The sequence below is a fragment of the Taudactylus pleione genome, unplaced genomic scaffold, assembly GCF_031769625.1.
Source record: "Taudactylus pleione unplaced genomic scaffold, aTauple2 ptg000032l, whole genome shotgun sequence".
Classification (NCBI taxonomy): Eukaryota; Metazoa; Chordata; class Amphibia; order Anura; family Myobatrachidae; genus Taudactylus; species Taudactylus pleione.
Window position 1 is genome coordinate 37,200,475 of NW_028284434.1, and position 25,572 is coordinate 37,226,046.

The 25,572-nt window shown below is 43.2% G+C and overlaps 1 protein-coding gene across 1 annotated transcript in view; it reads right to left on the bottom strand.

Moving 5' to 3' along the window:
- TMEM184A (transmembrane protein 184A) overlaps window positions 1-19,047 on the bottom strand; it is a 37,318-nt gene extending 18,271 nt beyond the window's left edge. Inside the window, exons 1-2 of the mRNA XM_088451885.1 lie at window positions 18,724-19,047; window positions 2,213-2,467 (exon numbers count right to left, since the gene is read on the bottom strand). Coding sequence (XP_088308011.1) covers window positions 2,213-2,467 — 255 coding nt within the window. The 5' untranslated portion in view covers window positions 18,724-19,047. The remainder of the gene's footprint in view (window positions 1-2,212; window positions 2,468-18,723) is intronic.
- Between the last annotated feature and the right edge of the window lie 6,525 nt (window positions 19,048-25,572).

The following is a 25,572-nucleotide window of genomic DNA, read 5'->3' on the forward strand; positions in this document are numbered from 1 at the left end:
GAATAGATTTATAGCGGCAGGTGCACAATTGCAGAATTTTTAAAAACTTACTTTAGGGACTTAAAAATATGCTAGTACCCATTTTCATGTACCCAAAATTTGATGGGACCACTTAAAAAAACGAAAAAATAACCTAAGTGCTCTTCTGCATCACTTCTTCAATGTCGGGAAAAAACACCTGCAGCGGCTATTTAAATCCCTGACTTTCATTTAAAGGCTAAAACGGGGGTACCCATAGTGATCCCCCATGTTTTTACAACTTTAGGGGGGTCCTACAATTTTTTTAAGGAAAAATTCGTAACTTTACGCAAATCCAACTTCGCAGACTCCCGTTTTCGTTAATTTCATATTGAATACGGGGATAAGCGGGCGCGCACCCGATACTTTAACGCAGGTAAAAGCTCCAATATGAAATGTAAACTTCGACAGCGATGTTTACATTTCATATTGAATTCCCCTCAAAAAATTGTAGGACCCCCCTAAAGTTGTAAAAACATGGGGGATCACTATGGGTACCCCCGTTTTAGCCTTTAAATGAAAGTCGGGGATTTAAATAGCCGCAGCAGGTGTTTTTTCCTGACATTGAAGAAGTGATGCAGAAGAGCACTTAGGTTATTTTTTTCGTTTTTTTAAGTGGTCCCATCAAATTTGGGGTACATGAAAATGGGTACTAGCATATTTTTAAGTCCCTAAAGTAAGTTTTTTAAAATTCTGCAATTGTGCACCTGCCGCTATAAATCTATTCTAGAAAACACCTGCCGCATACTTGCAGAATAGCCCTGAACTTATTTCCCTATTGTTAAACAAATTTTTTCCAATTTTTTTTTTCACCCCAATTTTTAAATTAATTTTTTGGGGTGTCCCTATTTTTTTTAAAAACTTTTTTTGACACAGTTCTTTTTTAAATGTCATTCCCAGGGGTGCAGGCTATTTTTTTTTAAGCCTGCACCCCTAAACCCCAATTCTGCACTTTTTTTCGACACCTATTCAATGGTGAAAAGTTATTCCCGTTTTTTTATCAAAGACTTTTCGAACCTGCGAAAAGTCTTTGAAATTGAATACGGTGTAAAACTAAAACCTGCGATAATGACGTCATAGGTGCGATATTAACACAAAAACTATGTTTTCGCTCCCATATTGAATACCCCTAGTAATGTTTGAAACTTTAGATGTGCTGTTGTTAAGATGACCACAGACAGCGCAATCTGGTTGGTTTGCAAAGCTGGAGTGAGCGAGTTCCGCACACGCGTGCCATTTGTCTGTATGGCAGTTAAAGGGCATTAGAAGGGGGGATCATTCCATGTCAAATCAACACACTGATTTTACCTCACCAGCCCAGATTTTGTTCAAATTTGGTATATGGAAAGTATATATGTAGTCTCAGAAAAAATACAAAATATTATTTAAAAATATATCATGCCGTTTAAAAAATATTTTGAAAAACATTTAACATTAGTATAGACTATTTTCCAGAAATTTTTTGAACTTTTTTGTTGACACATTTTTTCAGATAATCATGATCAAAAATTTCAGTTTGAATTTGGAAAAAGTTTTTCCTCACAAAGCCTATTGTTTTGTATATCATAGGAAAGGGCATAAAGAAAGACAGTAAAATGACACCACTCCCACCTGTCTAGCTTAATTAGGAGAGCTTCTATGGCGATTTGAAAATATGCTGGTTGTGCTTTTTTGACAGATTTTTTAAAATTTTACATTTTACGGCATGAGATATTTAAATAAAATCTTGTATTTTTCTTAGACTACATATATACTCTCCATACACCATACTTGAAACAAATGGGCTGGTGAGGTAAAATTTTAACAAAAAGTGTGTTGATTTGATACGGAATGGCCCGAGGGCAGCAGCAGACATCCAATCCGTGACATGGCCACGCCATCTGTCCCTATCTGCTCACCTCCAATGCTGGGAGATATGCAGCCATTAGTTGTGCTTTACCATTATTCAGCCTATCAATTCACCAGGAACTAGTGACATCCCTGAGGTACGAGGCTCCAGGTGAATATAGAGGCATCAGTCAACTCTAAGCTCAGCCCATAAACATCAACAGTATGTATAAGTGACTGGTAGAGTACACTTTACCCAACTATTGTCATTGAAATAGTTTATATATACGTATAAGCATTCCTATATATTTTAATTTCTACATATTGCATATATTCAGCTACTATCAATATTCAAAACTTTTCTTACCTGGTGACAAGTTAACAACAGAGCTGTCCAAACAAACACTCCTGAGATTCCTTTTGCTGCAGCTGTTGTCAGGAATAACTGATCTCCATCTGCAGAAGTGTTGGAAGCAGTCCCCTGCTGAGAAGCAGTATCAGTATTCACATTCAGTAAATCAATGAGGCTGCCCAGTGTGGTCTGACCTGGGCTGGGACGCAGAGTAGTATGCGATATATTTGCCGACATCGTTGAAGACTGTTCTGACACTGTACTGTTCATCTGTGTAATATAGGACCAGAGAGCAAAGGTAAAAATCAGCGACACCATGAGACACAAGGAAGGCGCAGGTTAAATGATACAAACAATATCCATTGCAGAATAGGGAATAATTAGATATGTATCAATGTTTGCAGTATCAGTTCTTCTATGGCTAGTTTTATTCCGAATGTCCTTCCTAATTGCTACATTTTAGTTACTAAAGCTGCCATTTATCTTAAAAAGATTACTTCAATATACTTCCATGATAAATGATATAAACCACCTGACTGTTGATGCTCTCCCCTACCCTTTTTTAACCAAATTTCACCAACTTCCAACATTTAGCCCAAATAAAGAACAAGAGACCAGTTCATAGCTTTATTTGTCAAAACTCGGCAAAAGCACAGCAATTGCCAACTCCATTCATACTGAACCATAGCAATTTTGGGTCAGCCATCCACACCCGGATTCCACCCACTTCCCCTGAATTTGCAAAAAGAACCCCCCACAAGGTTGGTGTTGTGCACTTCAAACTCAACGTAATAGGGGCATCCCCATACTGGTCATGACCATGCATGGTGAGACATGCAATTTTGCTTATATACAGTATATGTGGGGGCATTTGCTTTAAACTTTTCATATCATCTGCAAACTGTGACATCTGAATAGCATTTACACAGATTTATTTTCTAACTCGCAAAAGTTCACAAATGAAACTGCCCATGAGAAGTCTGTAACAGTTTCACGTCTTCTCTTATCCTTTCTGTAGATCACATCACATCACAATATACCTGAATTATTTAGCTGTATTATTATATTATAGGGATGGCCATTGAGCATTGATGGTTAGCAACCATCGTTAGCTTTGACATCAATGGCAGGGGTCTGATGTTTCTCCACCATCGATGGCAGGGATGCAGCAATGTTTTCTTTTTTCTGCCACACGGCAATTAGCCTGCCTCATTCCCATGTCCCACAGTAGTGATGCCCATCAATGGCTTTCCAGGGATTGTTTCCCCCCATCGATGCAAACTACTGTCGGCACCATCGACGGAGCCCATCAATGGTGAACCATTCAATGGCCATGCCTACTAAAGTGGATTCAAAATATTGAATTTAGGAAATACTTTCTACTTTTTATACCTCCTCTACAGGATATCCAAGCATGATGTTTTTGTGTGTGAAGGGGGGGGGGGGGGGCATGGCAATGTGACTTGCTGCTCGAAAGCCATGCCCCCCTCCATGTAATGTAGCAACACACTTCATTATGGGATTTCCTTCTCCATGGTCCCTGCAAACGAAATTAATTGTGGCATTCCATTGCAGGGTCGCAATGACACAAATCACCTAGCCATGCCGCTGGCACTTGCCAAGGGCTTCCCCTCCAGGATCTTTACATCTGTATATTAGGAAAACTTAAAGTTTTGTTATGGGGTCAACAAATGTCTAGATACACTCCTGCATAACAAAGAAGAGTGAGGGTGATAATTAGGAAGAAAGATTAAAAACATTCTGCATTCTGTACAGATAGTGGATGTGTGAAATACCTTTCAGATAAACAGCTATTTCCCTGTTCACATCATCCTGTCAGCCAATCAGTAGTACCCCTTTTACACCAACCGAATAACCCGGGTTATTGCCAGGTCAATCCGGGTCGAGCCTCAGTGTGAACGGCTCCCAAAAAAATCACCCGGGACGATTTACCCGGAAATCTTACTCAGATTGAGAGCAGGGTTGAAAACAGGTTATTCCCAGGTCATGCGGCAGTGTAAACGGGTGCTAGCCAGATTATTTGATAAAAAAACATCTTTTACAACAAACAGGCGCTCAGTGGTTACCACATCACCTCAGTGGGATAAAAAAATAAATAGACGATATTCACCAATAGTTCATATTTGTTTGGTACATGCAGATCCCAATATCGTTTCTTTTCTGCAGATCTGCAAAGACAAATGTCTCCCCTGCTCTATATAGAGCTCTATAATAAAGTCCCAATTGTACAGATTTCAGCGGGACAGTCACTATTTGAAGGCTCTGCAGTAGCCTTGGCAGGAAACCATCAGTGACTGATGGTTTCCTGCCAAGGCTTACACACCATTGAGGTTAACCACAGATTAACCCACCGATGGCCATCCCTACTGCAGAGCCTTCCCGGACCTGGGATTTTGGTGTAAAAGGGGTATAACTGTCCTGAAACATAGTAATATGTACTTGGAGGCAATTACTATTCTCTTGGGGTGCAGGTCAACACAACTGCCCTCAACGGAAGCCACAACTTATTACTTCAACTTACACTGACCAAAGGCAGGGGAACATTCACTGGTTTATGCATCGATGATTATCTTTATTAACCTTTACTTAAAAAATAAATAAATAAATATATATATGTTTTAATAAAACCACAAAATGGCAAACCTTAGAATTTGCTAGACAATAAACCAGACAAATAAGGAAAGGGAATGTGTTTGACGGGCTGTGATATATAATTATTTTGCAGTGAGTGGACTTAAGAGTCTGTTTCTTTTGATTTTTGACTTGACTAACAGGTTGGAGCGGTGTCCCATTGTGATTGTCAGGCTTCTGCTAAGCAGTGTACAAGGGATGTTTTATCCCAACCTGTCACACGGATACTGCTCAGACACAAACAGCAAAGGTGGCAGCATTGACCAGCAGCATTTACTGTAAATGTTTAACCACTGTCCAGGGCATTGCCCTGATATTAACCCACATTACACATCAAGGATCTCAGCAGACAGTTAAAAGAAAACAAAGGACTGTTCCATGTGCAAGTGTAAAGAACAGGCTATGGAATGTATAGGTTACAGACAGAACACAAGTGTCTAAAGCATTATTTACCATTAATAGTTATCATTCGCCCTTTGGTCGTCCCTTAATAGTTGGAGATTTCCTCTGGTATTAGTAATTCCAGCATCAAGTCTCAGTATTGTAGGAAGGCCAGACATATCCCTGGGACTGGCAGAAGTTGCAAATTGCTGCTTCACATTAAAGACAGATGTGTGTCCTTTAACCCCCTTCCCTGCAATTCTATTGGATAAGGGCTGTAATGAGTTTAATCTTATTTTATATTTGTTACAGAGTGGGCTATTGTGGCAGACGGGATGTAGTTATGAGATCGGCGGCCGTGATGCCGCCGGTCTCAAAACAGACAGGGAAATCCCGACAATGGACTTAAGATAGGTGTCTAAATACTAACACCTATCTTAATCCCGACGCCGGAACGACAGCCCGAACGAGGCAAGTCCTTGGCGCCCTTAGCGTTAGCCGGGGGGGGGCAGGAGGGTTAGGTTAATGGATCATAGCGGGGTTAGGTTTAGGCACTAATGGGGAGGGTTAGTGTTAGGCTACAGAAAGGGGGGGAAGGGGGGGCGGGTAAATATACTTACCTGACCCCAACCATCTGGATGCCGCTGTCGGTATTCTGACAGGAGGCATCCCAACAGCCGGCATTACATACTGATTCCCATTCCGTGGCAGACACCCCGTGCAATTACAGTAATAGTCTATGTATAATAACTAATGCATACTTGCCAGTTTTGGGAAGTCCCCCTCCGGGATCCAAGTGATAAGTACAGGGGGAGGGGAGGGTGACATCATCATGACCCAGCCCCCACTGAGTAATGTCTCAAATTATGGCTTCGTGATGTGAGAGTGGACACATGATTATGCAATTTGCAGTAAATTGTATACTCATCTCTTGACCACTTAACTAGTGGATTGAGCAGGATCAGGCTGGGTTCCCTGTTCTCCCTGGAAAGTCAGAAGTCTCCTGGACATTCCTGGAGAGTAGGCAAGTGTGCTATAGTATAAACACGTATTATAGCAAGTACTTTTATTAAGAGGTGGGAAATCTTTTCCTACGACTGAGGACCCTTTAAATCTAGATCTAAAACTTTATATGAGATGTGACAAGAAAGCTGGATTTGTGTTGAAAATCACCCCACAATTGGAAAAGTAAATGTATAATACTTATTGTCTATAACTCTATATAATTATATGTGTAAGTGATATGTTACTGCAGTGCAAATATTTACTTCTTTTCATTTCCATCTAACGCAAATCATTTGCTTTCTATATCTTTAAATTGGAACAATGCAACAGTCAATATACGCACAGTAGTAATACACAACTAATACCGCTGCTGGGGTGACTGCTCCAGAAGCCACAATGGGACATGTCAGTGTTTACGTAGACAAGGGCCATAAACACCTTCCAAGCCATGTTTGTGTAAGGTAATATTTCCAGCTACTGAAGGACCAGTTTGTTAAAGAAACAGCTGAACCGGAAATGCGAGATGATTTATTGTACTAATGAGTTTCCAAACACAATTACAACCATATAACTCCCTCTATCAAGTCTGTTTTTACATATCAGGTCATACTTAGTTTATTATTAATAGTAACACGAAATTTGATCATTCTAATGTGACAACATATATTTTCCTTTGTCACTATTTATTAAACAAAAAAATAAAATAGGAAGAAGCCACGTGTGAAAAACTAAGTACACCTTTACCCTCTCCATATCAATACAGGAGGTGATTTGAGCCAGGTGCAACTAATTTAAGTACACTTCATTATTTGATTACCAGGAAGTGAACCCACCTCTATATGAAAACTGAGCCTGGTGATTCACGTTTGTGTTATATAGAATACCACGGAGACAAGAAACTTATGGGCCCCATACATCTGCAACGGATTGCCGCGATCCTGCAACCAGGCATCGCAGGATCGCAGAAATCCAACATGTTCGATTTTGACGATCGCGATCAAAAAATGTTTGCGATCGTCAAATCGGGGACATTTAACATGTCAAATGTCAGCGATCCGGCGACGGATTGCTGAACATCGATGGTGGACGATCAGAAATTTCCGATGGGCGATCGGAAATTTCTGATTGCATCCCTGCATCGCAACAATCCGTCGCAGATGTATGGGCACCTTAACAGCGACCTCAGACAAGCAATTATTGCTAATCATCCTTCCGGGAAGGGATCAGGACTGTCATAATTGTTTCATGACTGTGTACCTCCAAATTGTCCTGATTTAGCCAAGACATCCCATATTTGGTCTTGGCCAGTCGGCGCCTGTGTCCTGATTGCCAGGAACTTGGAAAAATAAATCCCAGCCCAATATGGTGACTGGGCGCCATACACACCTCCCACTGCAGAAATGCCAATGTTTATTTTTTTATTTCTTTTGGGGGGGGGGATGGGGAGTAAAGTTGGGGGCAGTAAAATATCCCAGCAGGGTACAACTATGCCCATTATTGTGAACACAGCCGTTGGCGACTTTTCCTTTGCCCTTCGGTGTCCTGCAAATTGCATAACATTATATTTAGTGAGATCTCCTTGCCCAGCTCAGCTGTCCCTGCCATTCACATTCACTGTGCTTGTGTGCGACATTGTGACATACTGTCTTAGCTATTGTTATCCTAACAGTGAGCTTCTGGGTGTACACCCATACACACACAAACCCATAACGGGGAATTTGTGAATTATATATAGGATAATGTCCATAGAGTACAGTTACATGAGTATACCATATACAAAGCATGTAGCACTGACCGATGGCACCTATATATGTTACAGTATTAAAGGTGACCGGATGTCATTGGTAATTTAACATAAGAAGTACATAATTCTTAATTTTACTTATAAAAAAAAAAAAAAAAAAGCACCTTAACAAACTGATAAATGGTAACACATTGCAATCACCTCCGGGCTGCTCTGTCCTGCAGCAATTATGAAGTCATAGGATGTGGCATGTGCGACTTTCTGTGTCTTACTACACAGTGCATTCCTGAGCCCTACAAGTAACGTGTTTACAAACAGAGAGCAGGGGAAGGACTACAACCGATAAAAAAGGTATGCAGAGCATCTATGGTCTATAATCAGGGTGTCAGAACTGATAGATTAAGGATTATACTGTCCAAACACTATTTACCAGAACGTCATTACCCCAACATTGTCAATGGGTTAATGGTTAAACTGGACATAAAGGGACGTGGCCGCATATCCCAGAGCCTGCTACAAATTGCTTTGCAGTTGTGCTTGATCTGGATTCTCATTAGCTCTACACACAATGAAGTCTATGTAGACTTGACAGCAAAGGGCCTATTTAAGAAGCTCCAAAAAGTGCAATCTCTGGCAAAAATGGTTCTACAAGGATAGTTTTTTTCCTACTTATTAAAGTCTACCACCAGTGGTATCTGTTGCCGAGGGAGTCTCATGCTAAACAAGGGCAAGTCTGTTTAACAAGGACAGCAGCGGTACACGATCGCTATCTCAGGATGGCGATAGCAAGATCTAGGAAAGAAAAATGCTGTATTCTAAAAATTAAAAGGATATTTTTCCCTATCTAAGATATATTATATTAATGATATTTTTTAATGATTTATTTTTTTACCATTTATTTTGTTTTTTGTTTTTTTTGCAGGGGATGGGGGGGTAGCTGCTATAAAAAGCCCAAGTCTGTGACACAGCACAGTTGGGTCATGCATGCATATGGAGAACCTGACACTGTAATAAGTCACTTCTCACTGCTGCTCAGCTCCCCGATTAGCTTTTACTGGCAAATTGAACCAAAAATAGATCTATCACGGAGATGAACAGTGATAGAAAACCTTTCTTAAATTATCCATAATACTTGAGTAATAAGAAATACTGCGGTTGAGAGCTGTGCAGTTATAACTCCGCAGTGCCTTGAGACAAATTAGTAAAACTAGCATAATAGTACTATATAGCAGAGGTTCTCAAACTCTGCCAAATCCTTAAAACCTGGACTGTAATGGCAAACAATCTAGTGCAGAGCCGGCCCTAGGCATAGGCAAACTAAGCAAATGCCTAGGGGCATCCAAGCCAGCTTAGAGCAGGTCAGGTGAGGGGTGTTGATACAATGCTGTGCTGGGTGAGGGCCGGAGTGATGGGTTTTGTGATTTGTGCTGGAAGAGGGATGATGTGCTGTATTGGGTGATGAGTGCTGTGAGCTGTGCTGGGAGGGGGGTGAAGGGTGCTGTGATCTGTGCTGGGTGAGGCCACACTCCTGATGTGAGGCCACACCCCTTTTTAGAATTCCTTTGTTGAGAGGCACCACCCAAAATCTTGCCAAGGGCACTAATTTGCCTAGGGCAGACTCTGATCTAGTGTTCATTCTAGCACCCTCACCTGTCACAACCCATGCAGTTCCTCTTTCTTGCCTGGGATGTTGCTCTCTGCTCTGGTGCTACTAGATGGAGATGTATACCTGCCTGTATTTTTCAGCATTGAGGACACCATTAATCCAGACCAAATCCCCAAGTCCATTTGCTGAAATGCAGCCCCAAACTTGCAAGGAACCTCCACCATGCTTCACTGTTGCCTGAAGACACTCATTATTGTACCGCCCTTCAGCGAACAAACTGCCTTCTGTTACACCCAAATATTTCAAAATGTGACTAATCAGTCCAGAGCACCTGCTGCCATTTTTCTGCCCCCAGTTCCTATGTTTTTGTGCATAGTTGAGTTGCTTGGCCTTGTTTCCACGTGGAAAGTATGGCTTTTTGGCTGCTAGTCTTCTATGAAGATCAGTTCTGGTCAGACTTCTCCAAACAGTAGATGAGTGTACCTGGGTCCTACTGGTTTCTGCCAGTTCTGAGCTGATGGCACTGCTGGACATTCGAAGGGAAGTAAGCATGATGTGTCTCTCATCTGATACACTGTTTCCATGGCCGACCACTGCATCTATGGTCCTCAACGTTGCCCATTTCTTTGTGCTTCTTCCAAAGAGCTTTAACAGCATATCTTTAAACCCCAGTTTAATTTGAAATATTTACCTGGGAGAGACCTTGTTGATGCAGTATAACTACCTTGTGTCTTGTTGCTGTGTTCAGTCTTGCCATGGTGTATGACCTGTGACATGAAACTGTCTTCCACAACCTCACCTTTGTAGCAGAGTTTGGCTGTTACTCACCCAATTTTAAGCCTCCTACACCACTGTTTATGTTTCAGGTAATGACTGTTTCAACCTGCATATGAAAATGATGATCATTATCACCTGTTTGGTACGATTGGTTAATCATACACCCGACTATAATTCTACAAAATCCCTGACTTTGTGCAAGTGTACCTAGAAAAATTGATGCGGTTTTGAAGGCAAAAGAGTGGGGTAGATGGAAACCTCCAAACACACAGCAGCCAGGAAACAGCACACCAGTCCAGTTTTCATGCAAGCTAGCTGCAGCTAGTTTTTATTGTGCAGTATAAAAACATAAATAAATAAAAATAAGTCCTAGCCCGTCTGGACACTAACTACACAACAAATTCCCTCTATCAAAAATGGTAGGGCCTATTGCCATCCCCACAAACACAGCCATATGCACAGTACTTACAATAAATAATACACAGTGTCTCTGAAATGACTGCCTGCTTGCTCTCCCCAGGTGTGAGACTCTGAGCCATACCCTAATACAGCTTATATGAGCCTCCTTCAGGTGCAATCACTAATCAGCCTGCTCTCAGGCTGAAATGGCCCTTTGGATGGAGCCCTCACTTCTCTTCTCACATCCCCAGGAACATTTATCCGGCTTTTACTCAAAGCCCAACTCTCTTAAGCTCAAGCACAAACATTTCCTGGGGGTTTTAAAACATATATGTTAGGAATCTGGGACACACATATACCATCCAGCACTTTTCGAGTGCTTCTATCACAGTGGACACACCAAATATTGATTTGATTTAGATTTCTCATTTGTTCATTCACTTTACATTTTGTTAATTGATATAAAATAAACTATTAGCACTTCTATTTTTGAAAGCATTCTTACTTTGCATCATTTTTTCCACACCTGCCTTATACTTTTGCACAGTATTGTACCATATATTGAATATTTAAGTCTACTCCTATACCTAACTATAACACTAAAATGTACTTTAGAATTTCTAACTGTCGACATGTAGAATGTGGACATAATGAAAATGACGACAATTTGTGGATGTTGACATTCTGACCGGATACCGAACAAACCATAATATCAAATTGAAATGAAAGTGAGAGGTAAGTGTTCTTTAGCGCTTACAATCTAAAATGAAAATAAAATGACCATCCACAAACAACCAACATAACTGGTCTGAGGATGGCAGCAGTACAAAACTAGGTTATTCATGCTCCCTGTCTTATGTACTAAACTGCATAGATAAGCTTCATAAATGTTTGAACAATCTTCTTCTTAAGGTTGGTCTTATAAATAATTGAATATCCACTGTCTGTAACTCATCAGCTATCCTTTTCTCCATGGGTATTGAGGATGTTAACTTCTGTTTTATATAACATCTGAGTGAGGGGCAAAGTGACGTAATGTCACGTACTCTTTCATACACAGCATCATAAACACAACACATCATAAACAAACAGATGTATTTTCTGTCTAAAATTTGGACAAAACTGAGGAACCTGTGGAAGCAGTCAGATCCCTGCTGTAGTTGGAGGAGAGTACGGAGTTTGGATAAAGAAACAAAAAGAAATTCCTATTATCATCATTAAATTATTCCCCTTAAAAGAGTTTTACCACCTTTAGCTAAATCCTGCTATTTACAGACACCCATTCCCATTAACCTTTTTACTGCAGGTTCCCGACATGGGTATGGAAAAAACATGGCTCCCTGTTAACTTGGCTATGGATTATTTTCCTTCGAGAGCCACAGTTACCATATGCTATTAAAGCTAGCCTGCCAGGCTGGAATCCAGAAACACAAGGCCAGCGCAAGTGGTGTAAGCTCCTTAGGCAATCCCCCTCTTAGAAGCAGCGCCTCATGCAATGCGCACACACCCCGGTTTCTTTGTACATTGACAGACGGGAGGTGTGCAAGACGGGCTGTAGTCAAAATACCGACGGCAGGGAAGCAGTCTGTCAAAATCCCGACTCGGTACTAAAGAAAGGCTTTGAAATCCTGATGCCCGTCTAGCTCCCGATGCCAGAATCCTAACAGATGGCCTCCTGAAGGAAGGTAAGCAGGCCCGTCTTAAATGTTACCTGCAGAGGGGAGGGGGGGAGGGTTATAGGTTTAGGCACCCTTGGGGGGACTTAGAGTTAGACTCCCCCAGGGGAGGGTTATGGTTAGGCTGCGGGGAAAAGGGAATAGGGTTAGGCACCCCCAGAGCCAGATTAACGGGGGGGGGGGGGCGACAGGGGTGGTTTTCCCTGAGCCCCCACACCCATCGGGGTTAAAGTGGGCAGGAGGAGACTGAACCAGGTCCGCCTCCTCTGGCAACCTAATCCCGGCACCGCAGGGAGGCTCAATTTGCCAGGCGCCCGCTGTAAATGTAACCAGCGGGCGCCCTTTTTCCTCCCCGCAGCGGCAGCCGGAGCCAGAGACTGGAGATCACCCGTTCCGGCTCACGCAGTGCACTATGGAAGAGATGTCATGATATGTTCGGACGACAGCAGACATTGTTATTGTCCCGCGGGAGCGTGCATCGTTGGACGTTCGGACCATACACACTAGACGGTATGAATGATATCGTTATCTTTTATCATCTAGTGTGTACACGGCATTACTGTATTTATTTGCTATTTATGCAGGCGTTTATACTTTATACTGCGCATGTGCAAGCAGTCACTGCCAAGGAGGAATCTAACAGATCCTTCTACAGTACTAGTAAATACGGGCATGCTGAAGCCAGCTTAACTGGCCCTGACAGTGTGATTTCACTGTACATCCTGTCTAACCTGAGGGTCACTCAGATATCCCATGTTGCACCTTTGGATGCAGCAGCTGATCAGAGTAGCCTATTTACACAAGACGCCTCCTGCAGCATTTACATATTTTACAGTAGCAAAGACGCAGCGGCTGTGTACATAGGTCTTTTTAGATTATCCTGTGTGACACATTTCTTATTGGGATGTAGTTAATAGACCAGCGGACTAAATGCCGCCGGTCTATATCCTGGCTGTGGAAGCCAGACATGGGACTTAAGATAAGCGTCAAAATACTGCCACCCATCTTAATCATGATGCCTGAGTCCTGAAGGACGCCAGACCGAACGAGGCAAGTCCGGGCATCCTTAGCAGTTAGCCATGGGGAAGTGGGGGGCTTAGGTTTAGGCACCCCCGGGGAGATTTAGGGTTAGGCTAGGGGAAGGGGGGGGGTTAGGGACCTCCCCCCCTGGAGGGTTAGGATTAGGCACCATCTGTGGGACTTAGGGCTAGGCACCACCCCGGGTGTTTTAGGGTTAGACACCCCCAAGGAAGGGTTAGGGGGGAGAAGGGTAGGGTTAGGTGACTTACCTGCGCCACCGGGATTCTGATCCTGATGGGCTTCCACTGTCGGTATTTCACCTGGTGGCTATTAAACCGCCGGGATTTCACATCCAACCCTTCTTAAAGCTGTCCATCCACTAGGCAATTAAACTGAGCTGGTCGTTTAGACATCTATCATCGGGCAAACTTGCTGGACAACCTGACGATAACGTCAGGTTGAGCATGTTAGCAGATGACTGATGTTCCTGCACTGGACGACTGCTCATTCAGTGTAGGCTCATCACAGACTGACCGATTACAATGTCGTAATCGTGCAATCTTTTGCCTGTCTTCTAGTGGATGGGCAGCATTAGTTTATGCAAGTAGAAGTATAATAAAACATCTGGCTAAGAAGCTATAGGAATTCTGGGAGTTGTAGTTCACAAACAGCATTTCCGTTTCTAGCCTACAACACTTACTATTACAGTGCCTATCTACACTAGCAGGCAATCTCAAAGTAGCACCGAACAATATGTGCCCATATAATGGAAGATATGTAGATTGATTGTGTGTCAGACAGCCCAGTGACTTGATCAATCTAGAAGGTATTTAGCTGATGCACTAACCACACACAGAGACACTTCTAATGGTTTTCTATTGTATTCAGTATCTACTGTATCACAGCATTTATAGATTGGGTCGGCTCTGATGTACATTTAGAAGAGTGGATGACATTTTGCACTGTCAAATACAGTTAAATGGGAAGACACAAATATTGAATACCCCGCTGTCAATAGATTTCTACATTCCCAGCAAGTCTCCTGTGCCCATTCACCTTCACCTTAACTCACATCGACTGCCTGGCCTAATCCATTTATACTTGCATTGAAGTATAAAGTTTAAGGCAAACTATAGACAGATTTGTTTTACAGAAGACTACAATATATATATAAATATATACGTTTCATATTGAAACCAATCTTCTAATATTTTTTTTAACTGTATTTTTTTCTGGCACCATCTCCTGGCCCTCATACACATCTCTTTCTCTTAAACAGTGAAAAAAAAAATAATATCAAATATGTATATTTTATTAATAAGTCTTTTTTTAGGTTTTATTTAAAAAAAAAATATCTGGGACACCAATTTGACATGAATGTGTTCAATCTGTAACTAAGCCACTATACTGTTTTTGATGCCTGTTAATCAAGACGTATATATATTCAAAGGTAACAGTTTCCTGTTGTATACTGGCACTATACGTAGAGGAAAATTCAATTCGTTTTTCACGTATGCTCCCCCGTCTAAAGTGACAAGGTTATTGGGGGGCGATATTCAATTGTTTTGGGCACCCATTCCTTTTTGTGTCATACCCAGATGCACCAGGGTTAGACGCGTAAAGCAGCTAAACCCGTGCAAAGTCCTGGTTAGCTCGCCCAAAAACCTGACTTTTCGTGGATTTCTGCCTGCCACCTCAGTAGGGTGGGAGCAGAAATCTGTGCACCTGCGGGACTCGTGCCCAATCCGAGCAACAATTGGATTGTTCTGTCGGGCGCCTAATAATAATGGGCACACACAAAAAAAAAATTAACTCCCTACATACCCCAATAAAGGGGAAATGGGCGCGGGCTCACAAACAAGTGTACAATGTAGTTATCATGGATGAACTGGGGAATGGTTTAACTCAGAGTCGGAATATCTATTAATCAACCTAGGCTTTCACCTAGAGCCTAGTGGGTACTAAGGGGCCTGGAATGGATTATTCTAAACATTTTTAAACTTTTTTCCTTATTGACAAATAGTGGTTGGGAGGAGGGTGATTAGTGCAAAATCAGCATGTTGCCCACAGGGGCAGCCAGGGGGAGAGTACTAAATACCCGGGCTTGTTGGAGGGGCTCGGATCCATTGCCGCCCACCCTCCCGCTTTGCTGTCAGCAGCCTCTCTCCCCAGCCCAGCATGCTGCCGTGGGGCCAGGGAAGCTGTTGCCGCTGAGCAGCAGCATTCTCCTCTGTCACACCCCCCGCTGGTTGATTGCCCCCTTCCCCCTGTTCAACCCACGGAGCTGCAAATATGTTTTTCTATGGGGTGTGTAGCCACGCCCCCCACGATTAGGCCACGGCCCCCAAAAAATTAAGTGCTGCAACAATCGTGACCAATGGAGATCTGATGCCGCGACTTTGGACGCAGCATTGGAATCTACGGTGCAGGCAGGAGGTGTCCGTTCTCGTTACCTCCTGCAACATTAGCATATTTGCACACAAATCAGGCCCATGATTTCCAACTGTACAAGCACGGAAAGATAATGGAATGGTTTCCAATGGTGAATGTTAGATGTTATTTACGCCGATTGTCAGTTTAAGTATAAAGGCGCCATTTACTTTTAATTTATTCTTGGAGCTAGAGATTAATTGGTGCCCATGTGATATGTGGAGTCATATGACAGTCTTAAGCTTTAACTGCGATATCAGACCTCTCTATATATTACTAGGATGCTGCAGGACCAAGTCTGTATATTCTGTATTGTTGCAGTCCACTCCCTCTTGCTATAAATCACTGTAGTCCAGACCCTGCAAAGACTCAAGAAGAAGACTTTCGTCTTGGATTGAGACACTTTTTAGTTTTTTACACTGTTGTATAGCTCCTCTTGGACAGAGAGAGTAACTTTAACAGAAATAAATTATCTTTGAACGGTGCTTTCATTTCTGTCAATACGTAGAACCTGGTAATATTTACAGTGGTTTTTGTTACAGTGAGGAATGGAGCTGTGGAGTGTGCGGGTCTGATGGCCTCAGTCATGAAAAAGGGGAAAGTGAAAAATGTATTTCCAGTAAAATGCTCCAATAAGCATGACAACAACTTATATACACAGAGGTTTGTGTGGAAAAGAGTGTTAACAGGATACGTAAGTGAGCGTAGATTGTAAACACTGCAGTATTTGGCTAGTGATTAGAGAGATATGCAATCAAGGCCTAACTGCGACATTACGCATACACAAACCGGCGCTGTAGGGAGGGATGGACAGTTAAAGGAAACCTCCATTCATAGTGTATAAATCATATTATGCTAGCAATTTGGTGCGAATAATTAAGAATCTAAGGCTGACATGGTAGGAAAGTTAATAAATAAACATAGCTTTTATTCAAATGGATTAGCACTTAAAGACAAAACCAGAAAACAATGAGATAGTCCCTCCATAATATGTAGTTAGAGGTTGTATTATTTACTGAGCACATGGATTATGTGTGCTCCACATATATACATTTTAGGTATATCCTTATGTTGGCTGCCATACTGGGCCCCTTAAAGGCAATAAACACAAAGAGGCATATCCATTTAGCCGCAGGGTTTACCCCGCAGCTAATTGTTGGTGCTGTGACGCTGCGTGCTAAACTCCAGAGGCAAGATTTTTCGCAGCTCCAATCCACGTTAAAATATAGGGATCTATTTACTAAGCAGTGTTAGGAGACAGAGTGAAAAGTGATAAGGTGGCAGCCAATCCGCTACTAACTACCATCTCCCAGGCTGTGTTTGAAAAATGACAAACGATTGGCTGGCACCTTACCACTTTTCACTCTGTCTCCTAACACTGCTTAGTAAATAGACCCCATAGACTCTACATTATAACGTGAGGGGAAACCCATAGATTCCAGCACTTTGCACAAAATCTATGGGTTAGTACATGTTAACCCATGGTTAACTATGCAAGGAAAATGAAAAAACCCGGGGTTATTCCCCACAGGGCAAACCTGGTACCTAATTGAATTCCCCCCAAAGTATTCTAAATAAATACCAGACTGTGGCCTGCTCAGAAGGTACTGTATTTTAAAATACAGTACAACCCAAAATATCTGGGAGAAAATCGGGAGGAGAGGTGTGTGGATAATCCAAAAATACATGTACAGTAACTAACTGTATTGTATTCAGCCGTTAATCTGGACATTGTTCACTGCGGAGCCAAAGAGCAAAGTCAAAATACATAGGGGTGCGCGCCAGGGATCAACACAAGCAGGATAGCGTGCATTGTAAATTATTCATATAGCCCCAGGGAGAAGTAGAAAAATAAAATATTTTGACACACACACACACACACACACAACTAATAAAGTTAAAGTTATTAGTAACTTTTTGTTAGGTAAAAATTTTAAAGAAAATAAAATGCCTCGTAAAGCTTAACATCAGAAATTATTATAGTACTGTAAGGCCAGCATAGAAAACTGATTTATATTACACAGGGTGTATACTGCCTTTAAATATTGCATGTTCAAAATCAGTGTTAATTTAGCTTCAATTAATAATACGAACTTTGGTTCTAAACACTATTATTTTGGCAACTACATAAAGCAAACCTAACCAATTCAGTAAGTCGGTTCATCGTAGTATATAACACTGTACACTTTATTATAAACTTTTTTTGGGAAAATGACATGTACACAAGAGCACCTGCACAAGACTCATGAGAAGTTATACTGCAGCTATACATTATAACGCCAAATAATTCAGTAAGAATAATGGGGAAGCCTGACTGTTGTCTGATGCAGCAATATAAAGTCACATTGGTCCTCCCAAATCTCCCTAAACAATACACCAGCTCACTTGAAAGCCAGACAGCCCCCAACGATGCACAAATTCAAGATTTAACATCAAACACACAAAGACTAACATTGTCCTGCCCCTGTCTGTTACTTCTCAGTCACTTCCCCTGTATACTGGGCTTTAATACAGTGAAAGTATAGAAAAGGAACATATAGATAAACCAGGTCTGCTGTATTCAGACAAATGCAATAACAGGGAATGGTTATCATTATGACAGATTTGTATACACAAGACAACCTGTAACTTTCCAGCTGGTTGGCAGAGCATGCTGGAATTTGTAGTTCCATAAGAGTTGTAGAGCCACAGGTTTCATAACTAATTCTACATAAGTCATGTGTTTACCAAGAGAGATCAGTAGGACAGGTGTCAGTGAGATAATAGTGCAGGGTGGTTTAGTAATCTGGCACACTGACCAGGATATATGAGGAGAAGTGTAAATGTCATACTGTACCTCTATACACAGCAGCAGCAGAACTTATTAGTGTGATTCCTTGCTGAAGGGGCCACACTCCTGGCTATAGGCAGTCTCAGAGTGACAAAGTTCCCCCTGGTGTGAGTGCTGGGAATCTAGGACAATTCATGGATCTCACAGGACTCTCCAGGGATCCGATATGAGAAAGCTTCCCCCTTCCTGTCTCTCCTCTGCCCGCCTCCAGCCAGGTGTAATCTCCTCCTATTCTGCTTTACCTGCTCTGCAGGACTTTGGCCGAGTCAGACATCCACAGCCCTCCCTATACCTGCTGCATATCCTGGACCACTTCCCCCGGAGATTGAAACGTCTATCACAGGCAATGTTTCTCATAATCACTAGATTGTAACACTTATAGAAAACAGGAGCCAAGACAGCCATTTGGTAATAAAAGAGTACCGTAATACAATCCAATGTATTATTACTAAAATGAAACCTAAAAACAAGGAAAAAGTCTACATCATACATTTTTGGCTCTAATTGTAGAATTATTTTCAAGGTGATCTGTAACATAGAGCCTGATTTAGAGACGGACGCAAAGGCTATTCCGCACGCAATCAAGCAATTGTTTGCCACTGCGCATGCGTATAAGTGCTGCGATCACGGACGCACGTAGAAATCCATCGCAGAGTGACAGGTTATCAGGGTTTGGGGGTGGTGATGGGGGGCGGTCAGAGAAACGCAGGCGTGTCTGTCCATTTAAACGCTGGTACATGGGCGTGCATAAATTAACCACTGCTATTGCATACGCAGCTCTGCGTGTCTGAAGAGCCCCGAGGCTGTGGCAGGTCAGACCTGCTGCAAGGGCAAGATGGCCACCGATGTGCGGCGATGTTACTGGTATGCATCGTCGAAAGCAGTAGTGGGCGTCTATATGCTCGGGTGATCTTTGCTAACAGCATATTTTCGCAGCTGACTTGCGTACGAAATCGCAGCTGGAATCAAATTAACGTCCATCTCTGATCAGGCCCATAGTTGTAACATACATTGCTGCAGACATGACAGTTTATTCAATAATCTGGCACAAAGACTAAGGGGTAAATTTACTAAAGTGAGAGCTTTTAGAAGTGAGTTTTAAAAGTGATGTTGCCCATAGCAACCAATCAGATTCTAGCTATTATCTTCTAGAAGGTGCTATTTAATTAAGTAGAATCTGATTGGTTGCTATGTGCAACATCACTTTCAAAACTCACTTCTAAAAACTCTCACTTTAGTAAATTTACCCCTGTATGTGAATATGGCAGTGTGTACTGATCAACTTCTGAATACTTTTCTAAATGATCAGAGCTGTATTCAGTCAATTCAGGGAAAAGCAAAATATAAGAAAATCATTTTTAAAAAGAACTAACTGTGTTTCTGCAAAGCTCTATCTTAGGCAGAACTATAAATATTTAAGGTGAGTTTTATATGCTCAATACAGGGGTACAAGTGTTTATGTTTATTTGTTTATTTTGTTGTGTGATTGATGTACAGGTATTACACTATCATTTTGTGGCGGTTGGGTGTGAAATGACGCCGGAAGCCCGAACAAGCAGAGTCCCAACGGCTAAGGTAAGTACCCTATCCCTACCCATCTCCCCCCCCCCAACCCTAACCCTCCCTTAGGGATGCCTAACCCTAAAACTCCTGGGGTGGTGGCTAAACCAAACCCCCCTTCCCGCACCCTAAACCTCTCGGGGGGGGGTGCCTAAACTTAACCCCCCTTCCTCTAGCTTAACCCTAACCCCTGCCTAAACCTAACCCTGCTCCCCCCCGTGGCTAACGCTAACCCTGTCCCCGCTTACCTTCGCTCGGTAAGCCGTCTTGTCAGGATTCCGTCATTGGGCTAAAGATAGGCGTCGGGATTTAGACATACTTGCTAACATTCAGCTCACTCCTTCCGGGAGGGAGCTGAATGTCTGCTTACAGCGGGGGGCGTGGCCAGGCAATAATGAAGTTTTGGGGGCAGGGCCAGGGTGTGACAGCGTGATCGCATCATTGTGGCCCCACCCCCTCTTCACAATTCCAGAATAAACAGCATTGCAAAGCAGGGGGCGGGGCCACGATGACGCGATTCAGGGGGGAGGTCGGGAGGGTCGATGGTTGCCTGCCTTTCCGAGGGGCCGGGAGCGGCTCCCAGCCAAATCGGGAGGGTAGGCAAGCCTGGATTTAGACACCCATCTTTAGTCCTAAATTGGGATTTTGATGCTGGGATTCCGCCAGATGGCTTCCCGGGCGTCGGTATTCTGACTACATCCCTTTCGTGCTGACCCCAATCATTGCAGAAATAGTTGCCAAAAATCAGCTACAAATTGCAGTTCAATACTTATTAAATAATGATAATTATCAAATATCATTGTATTGTAATGTATTTACATTTCTCAGAAGTGATTTATCCTTGGTGGTTTAACTGGTGGTTTTTCAGAACTTTAATGTTATCCTTATGCAGAGTGAGTACTATGCCAGTTGGGGTATAGTATTTTGCACAATATCTGGATATAGACATATGCACCCATGCAGATTGCATGAATCTGGCACCTACACCAACCTGCACCCGGATACATACATGGGGCGGCACAGGAGCATTATAATTTTTTTATGAAAATATCCCCGCTATGTCCAAAAGGGAATTCACAGGGACAGTGGTTGCGTTAAACGCTGTCCCTGCGAGTTATATTCCCGGCAAATTGGAGAAGTCGTTCACAGAAGTGAAAGACTTCTCCGGGGGAAGCTGACACTGCGCATGGTCACAGCGCCAGCATCCGGGGCCGGCCGGGGGTGGCGAGATCAAAAGATCTCTCCTGCACCTGAAGCCTCCATAGGCTAAAGGCCCCCATACATCAGAGATCGATTGCAGCAATCGTGCAATTTGCAATCGATTGTGTATAAAAATCTTTCCCTTTTTCAATTGATTGTGGCATCTCTGCAATCAGCAATCGATTGAAAAAGGGAAAGATTTTTATACACAATCGATTGCAAATTGCACGATTGCTGCAATCAATCTCTGATGTATGGGGGCCTTTACAGTAGTTTAACTACTGGGGCTAAACTAAGAAAGTTTTTTGCTTTTTGGAGTTTAGCATATAGGGGTTCAGATCGCAGTCCCCATTGATAATAATGGGGACTACGTTCTGAAGCAGTAATTCGCACTTTGCCGGAGATTTCTGTGAAATCTCGAGCATTGTGCTTTTAGTACATAACGACAATACTTAAAATTATGCAGAAACTGTAGTTCTGCATAATTTTCTGTAAAAAAAAAACAGCTTGATACATTGGCCCCTTAAGCACTTGAGAAAGCTGTATATTTTTGCCATCGGACAGGTGCAAATAACGTACGTTGATAGTGGTCCGCAGCACTAGCGAACCACTTGTGATTGTCTGATGCTAATTACTTATTTATTAATTTCCATTAAATACTTTTAATGTGATAGTTAGATACCATTACTTCAAAAGTTTTGATGGTGGAAGACCAGCCATTCGATGTCCATCCCTAGTTTGCACTGTCCCATCTGTAAACTTATTATTATTACCAATTATTTATATAGCGCACACATATTCCGCAGCGCTTTACAGAAAATATTTGGCCATTCACATCAGTCCCTGCCCCAGTAGAGCTTACACTCTATATGGCTTATATAAAGTTCTCAAGAAAAAATGTGAACCACCAGGAGAGCTCCTGCGAAAAATGAAACCCCTCCAGCGATACAGACTTCCTTATGAGATGATGTAAAGATTTAACCACAAGCAGCAAAAAGTTAAGCTTTTCACCACCAGATAAATTCTCCCAGTTTGCCGCACCAATAAGCAGCACTGATCTGCAATGTTAGGAACAACTGTACCGTACAGTAGGTTCAAGATGTGAGGATTAGGGAAAAGGAAATTGCAAGAGGTATTTTAAAATTACTATGTGTGGATAAATTTGCTTGTGTATACTGGTCCCCCCACTCAGGGGCGGTTTAAGAGAGGAGGGGGCTTCCGTGTGGTCTCCATGAGTGGCCTCCACTCTTCCGGCGCATGCAACAAGTTAACTCTGGCACAGTGCAGTGGAGAGTAATGAATTTAGACTAAAGAGGCCCATACATCTAAAGCCTCAATTCCCTGATCTGCAATCTGATTGGCGGATCGATGGCCATCGATGAACGGCAATCCGTTGGCGTACCAGGGAAATTCTACCTTAAATATTTCTGACTTGCCGTCTCTGACCATTTTCATATATTCCCGATTCCCCAACCCACTGTTAGCAGTATGGGGAGTTGCGGCAATCAATCGATGTATGGGCCCCATATGGGTACAGAGTGTGTGGTGTGGGCCCCCTGGTCAAATTATATTTTATAAAATGATAGACAGAAACTGGAGTCCACAGTGACTCCAGGGGGGGGGGCTAGGTTAGAGGCTCCCAGGGGGGACTTATGATTAGGCACCCCCCGGGAGGGTTAGGCTAGGGGAAGGGGGGGTAGGGTTAGGCACCCCTGGCCTGGCTTCGAAACTTCAACTATTTAAAAGACAAAATGTTTTATATTATTTCTGGGCCCTGTCTAGTCATAAATGAATCATGCACATGTAGTATACAAGGGATAGGCAAAGTCCGTCACTCCAGCTGCTGTGGAACTACACATACCAGCATGCCCTGCCACAGAGGTGTCACTAACCTTAATGACACCTGGTGTGGATGTGCTATGACCCTTTGTGCGCCGCAGGCGCGTGGTCCCGGGAGGGGGCTTGGCTTCCCTGAAATGGGCGTGGCCTCTACCCGCGAAGCCACGGCCCTTGTTTGCCGATCTTGGGGGCGTTACTACCTCCCGTTCTCTCAAGACAGTGGGCTTCCCCAGCGCTCCTGCAGCTGCTGGGGCAGCCCACAGTCTATCCCTGCCTGTCTCCGTGTCTTGACTTCACTGTGACACCATCCGTAGGTGGGACACCAAAATAGCAGAGCAGCTCTGCTATTTTGGTGTCATCCTCTCAGATGGTGTCACCCAGTGCGGCCCGCACCCGCCTAGTGACGCCAGTGCCCAAACCAGTGTTAGCATGTCCAAACAGCAAAACTGCTATAGTGACAGACTTTGCCTATCTCTGTCACAAACACAAACAGGCAGCAGTAGCTCAATGCACTTTGCTGTGTTTCTCTCCAATTTCCATAGTTACATGTAAAAAAATACCTGCTCATTTAAGGCATTAGTGGAAAAGGGGTACATTTTAATTTTTCATTGCTAAATTCTTAAGTAGATCTGTCATAAACATTTTCCAAATACCCATAGATGACAACCTTAGGGTTTCCGGTGTTACAGTCAATGTGGGAGTGATATACAGTACTTATCTATTGTGGTGAGAGGGGTGGTCTCTCACCTGAATTTCCCACATTCTGGTGGGATCATCTCCCTCCAAGGGAGAAGAAAAAAAGACCGGCACATTCTGCACCTGCAATAGTAGTTTGCAACTCCGAGTTTTTAGGGGCGCACAGCTCAAGGTGGAGATTTGGAACTCCGGGTTTTCCAGGTCGCCCGGAGTCAGCAGCACAGGAAGGGTTTAAAATTGTCATACACATAATGCTCTTTGCCCTATTATTATTATTATCCTTTATTTATATGGCGCCACAAAGGTTCCGCAGCGCCTTACACAGTACATAAATGAGCACACAAGACAAAAACAGTAATAGTAGTACAAAACAATGCAGGACAGGCCCTAATGCTGTCTAGCGGCCAGGTAGTAAAATTAAGTGTCTGTACTGCCAGGGACCAAGGGTTATGCTGGGAGAGCATGGCCGATTGTGGCTGCAAGCCACTGCTGACTACTGAGTACGATGAGTGCTGGGATTTTTATGTTTAGTTGTTAATTTGTGTTAAAAGACTTTACCGAGTAGCCGTCTGTCTGGATTCCTCATTTCTACATCCAGTGTTACACTATATAATCTTTAAATAATAGTGAGCCAGACCGAGCTGTCCAAAAATTTCCAAACTATCCATAGAGGATATCTTCATGTGTCTACTTTTTAAGATGGTGGGGGAGATGTCAGGGGATGCAGTCAGGAAGCCGACGGTCGAAATGCCGACCGCCGGCTTCCCGACTGTGCAATCCCGACAGGGGACTAGGTAGGCGTTGAAATCCCTATGCCTGTCATTATCCCTATGCTGGGATTACGCAGGTAATCCGGGTGGCAGGTGTGGACAGCCACGGGGGGGGGGGGGCTAGGTTAGAGGCTCCCAGGGGGGACTTATGATTAGGCACCCCCCGGGAGGGTTAGGCTAGGGGAAGGGGGGGTAGGGTTAGGCACCCTTGGGGGGAGGTTAATGTTAGACACCCCCCAGGAGACTTAGGTTTAGGCTGCGGGGAAGGGGGGGGTAGGTTTAGGCACTTACAGGGGGGGTTAGGGTTAGGCACTTGCGGGGAGGGTAGGGTTAGGCACCCCTAAGGGAGGGTTAGGGTTAGGGGGGGAGAGGGTTAGTAATAGTTAAAAAAACTTACCTGTCGGGATCTTCTGTTGCTGGACTTCCGGTGTCGGGATTTGAACCACCGGACATGCGTCCAGCGGTGTTTCATAAATATCCTGATGTCAGGCTGGGTGGGAGGGTACAAGGGGTAAACTGAGGGGCCCCAGCCACTCATGAAACTGCCAGGTTCTAAACGCTGCCGTCTTCCCTAACTGTGCTGCTGCAGTGTACTGTATACTGCAGGGCGCAGGCGTGAAGAGGGACCTCGGAGGTCAGCAAGATCAAATTTTTTTGATTGTAAAGATGCATCGCTGCATGGCAGATGAGCCATGAAGAGAAGCAGCAAAAGACAGAGAAGGTAAGTCAGTGAGCCAGGGGGTTCCTGGAGCAGGAGAGACAGAGAGGGCGATGGGGCATGAGCTGGGAG